Source organism: Diaphorina citri, unplaced genomic scaffold (assembly GCF_000475195.1).
Source record: "Diaphorina citri unplaced genomic scaffold, Diaci psyllid genome assembly version 1.1 scaffold21682, whole genome shotgun sequence".
Classification (NCBI taxonomy): Eukaryota; Metazoa; Arthropoda; class Insecta; order Hemiptera; family Psyllidae; genus Diaphorina; species Diaphorina citri.
Window position 1 is genome coordinate 7,168 of NW_007399030.1, and position 3,475 is coordinate 10,642.

Below are 3,475 nucleotides of genomic sequence, written 5' to 3' on the forward strand. Positions count from 1 at the left end.
CTATGCTTTAAGTTCTATAATAAACTGCCCAGAGATGTCCAAAGCCTAAGCATTACACGCTAAAAATGTAATCAAAAGTTTTTTTTTATAAGACAGGCCTATTTTCATTGCAATGAATTTCTAAACGATGAAGATTTAGATAGTAAATTTCTTTAATTTTTAGTTTTAAGTGACCTTTGTATGAAGCCCTTGGGCATTATATACAAATAAACAATTCTATTCTACAGTTGAGTCAGCAGCAACAGTTGAGTCAGCAAAGGATATACCAAGGGACGCCTCCCATGATGGGGCCGGAGATGTACGCTTGCGCAAAGGAAGCCAATCCCAGTCAGCAGGGAGAGGAATCTCAGACTCATATACCTTCGTCACAGGGCTTGCAAATGGCGTCAAGTCAGGGTTTGCAAGTGGCGTCGAGTCAGGGCTTGCAAATGGCCTCAAGTCAGCAAGAGATGGAGCAGGAACAAAATCAGCAAATGCAAATGCAGATGCAAGCCATGCAGCAGGCCCAGATGCAGGCTGTTCAGGCACAACTGGTAGGTATTGTGTTATTATCGAAGGGTCACCCATCCAAGTACTATCAACGCTCGACGTTGCTTAACTTCAGTGATCAGACGAGATCTGGTGCATTCAATGTGATACATAACGAAGGGCAGTTCACATGACTGTTTTTGAAATTCAGTATCCTAGAATGACTGAGTTGCAGGCATTCGGTCAGTGTTAACAATAAATTATTAGTTGTTTGCTAGTACCTATAGGTAGATCCAACATTTAAACCAGCGGATTTTTCAATTTTAAGCCATGATTCTTGCGGTCAAAGCTGTCTTTTATGTATAATTTGGTTTTAAAATAACTTTCAAATAATATTCCGTTAATATAAAGAAGATAAAGATATACTTTTTTGTAAAATAAATAAAAATAAGTAAAAAAGAAAAAAATTAATTAAATAAAGAAGATATGCTCACTTCGTTCTATTCTATTGCAGGCTCAACAAATGCAGCAACAACAACAACAGGCAGTCCAAAATCAACAGATGCATCAGCAGGGACTTCCCAGTCAGCAGCCTCTTCAGCAAATATCTTCGGACCACGCCAACCCTCTGCAGCAAAACCTGTCCCAACAGCCCGTGCACTTGCAACAGCAGTTGCAGATGCAACAGCTCGGTCAGCAGTCCAGTCAGCAGCTGCAAGTGCAACAGCAGATGCAGATGCAAGCTCAGCTCGCTCAAATGCAACAGGTAAGGGACTGTAACTTTTCTGATGGGATTGAACAAATGTCGGTTGTTCCTTTCCTTGACAATGCCACCCAATTAAATTGTAGATATTATGTGGGGGGAATGCCCCGGAGTTAATTCTAGAATCCACTCTTGGTAGTTGATAATCACTTAAGACTTCAGGAGCCAGCCTAAGCTTGGTTGGTAGCCCTTGCCTTGTGAGCGCTAGGCCGCGGGTTCGATTCCCGCCTGGGGTGGATTTTGTCCAAACGGATAATGTTCGTTCTCGAAACGGCTGGGTTTCTCCTATCCTGCTTTCCTTTTCTCTTCGATTTTGAGACGATAAGACCTTAGCAGTTGCAGTTCTCTCTATGAAACCTCTTTGAAAAAGAACATTATTTATTATCACCTAAAATACGAATTGTTTCTAATGAGGAATTACCATGTGCGTTTTCAGATGCAGCAACAATACCAACGCCAGAACCAGTCTCATCCTAGTCAGCAATCCGCAGATCAATACCAGACAGAACCTCAGAATCAATCCAGCAACCAGGTGACAAGTGAACCACCACATTACACCAAGTTCCCTAATCAAGCGAGCAATGTGCAAGACCAGAAGCTAAGTGTGCTTCCTCAACAACAACATTACCGGCAGCCGACCTACCCTCCCCGTACACCATACGAGTCATTCCCACCCCATGTAACGCAGGGTAGCTACCCACCTGACGCTGCGTGCAACTATGAGCCAATCTGTGATAGTCCATACCAAAACAATACCAACCAAAGCACGGGGTCCTCTATCCCACCAGGGATACAAACAACCCCTGCTGGGTTATCAAACACTTACCATGTGCCACAACCTCAACCCGTGTTTAATTACCAACGCCAGACACCTGAGCAGCCACAGACCAATGTGCAAGCTGTACAGCCCACCCAACGCCCTACCCCACCCTGGCAGCAGAACAGTCGCCCTACCACACCGAGCAATCCCACCCCACCTAGTCCTTATGAGAGAGTCCCCCCACTACACCCTAGCAATGTACAGAACACCATCAGTCCTGCTGGGTATAACCCAGTGCCAGAACCTATTCCTGTCACTAAAAAGAGAACCAAGACAGCTAAGTCGCCGAATAAGAAACAGTCCACCGAACTTGCACGACAAGACCCGAACCCACCCTCGTATCCTTCGTTCATGGACGATCCTAGCGGGTACTTGGCGCAGCAGACAGCACTTCTCAACAGCACCATCTCCAAACAATGTGATATACGCGTATCCAGTGATATGTTGGAGAATAAGAACCTCCATCGAATATCAAGGCGGTATCAAACTGAAACAAGTACATCGCAAGCGAGAACCCCGGACAGTAGTGTTCGGAATGAAACCTCGGAGTCTACGGTGGAGAGAATAAAAACACCGCATGCTGAGTTGAAAGGTCCTATACAAGGAGGAACTGTTAGTACGAGTAACAGATCACCAGGGGGTATACTAGTAGCTCCTGATGCTAGTAGTCCGAGAAGTACCTCCTCTATGAATAGTAATAATAGTCCGCAACCCTACTCCACCCCATCCTCACCAGGAGGTAAATCCCCAGAGCGACAAGCCAGGAGTATGCCGATAGCAAGTGGACATACAGTGAGCTCTAATACAATCACCTCTGTACTAGCAGGCAGGTCCAATACTTCCCTCACACCCTCCGTGGCATCACCTCCACAACCTGAGGTTCACATTCCTGTCACCTTACCTGCCAAGTCTCCATTAGAGATGGTCCAGTCTGTCGTGAGCAGCATTCAGTTACCACAAGTCCCTCAGCAGACCAAGAGCCCTAGTGTGTCGCTAGGAGATATCAAAGTGTCTACCAGTTTGCCAAGTCATATTCTGGTGTCAAGTAACGGACAACTCATTGTAGCTACTCAGCCTCAGTCTAACAAGTCTAGTCCTTCCCTGGTCACTGTCAATACGTCTTCTGCCTCCTCCTCCTCCCTCATGACCAACGTCACAGGTGCCATCAGCCAAGTCATACCATCCCTGGGAATCAACCAACAAGTCCTAGGACAACCCACTGTCCTCGTCAATACGCTACAAGCACCACTCCTATTCCAACCTAACATTATGACCGTGGATAATCTCAACTCTGTGCAGATTCCTCACCTTACTGTATCTAATCCTATGAGTTCAGACTCTGGTGCATTCTCCCCCCGTAGCTCACAAGGGATGATCTCCCCTGAGAGTGCCAAGCGGAAAGCGTTGAAAGCAAACAAACAGCG

General features: G+C 45.9%; 1 protein-coding gene across 1 annotated transcript; it reads left to right on the forward strand.

Moving 5' to 3' along the window:
- Positions 1 to 191: 191 nt before the first annotated feature.
- LOC103523395 (putative mediator of RNA polymerase II transcription subunit 26) lies at positions 192 to 3,470 on the forward strand (the record flags this gene model as incomplete). The annotated part of the gene is made up of 3 exons (XM_026832961.1): positions 192 to 533; positions 983 to 1,234; positions 1,668 to 3,470. Coding segments are annotated over exons 1-3 (2,307 nt in total), but the record flags the coding sequence as incomplete, so codon positions are not given.
- Positions 3,471 to 3,475: the final 5 nt, after the last annotated feature.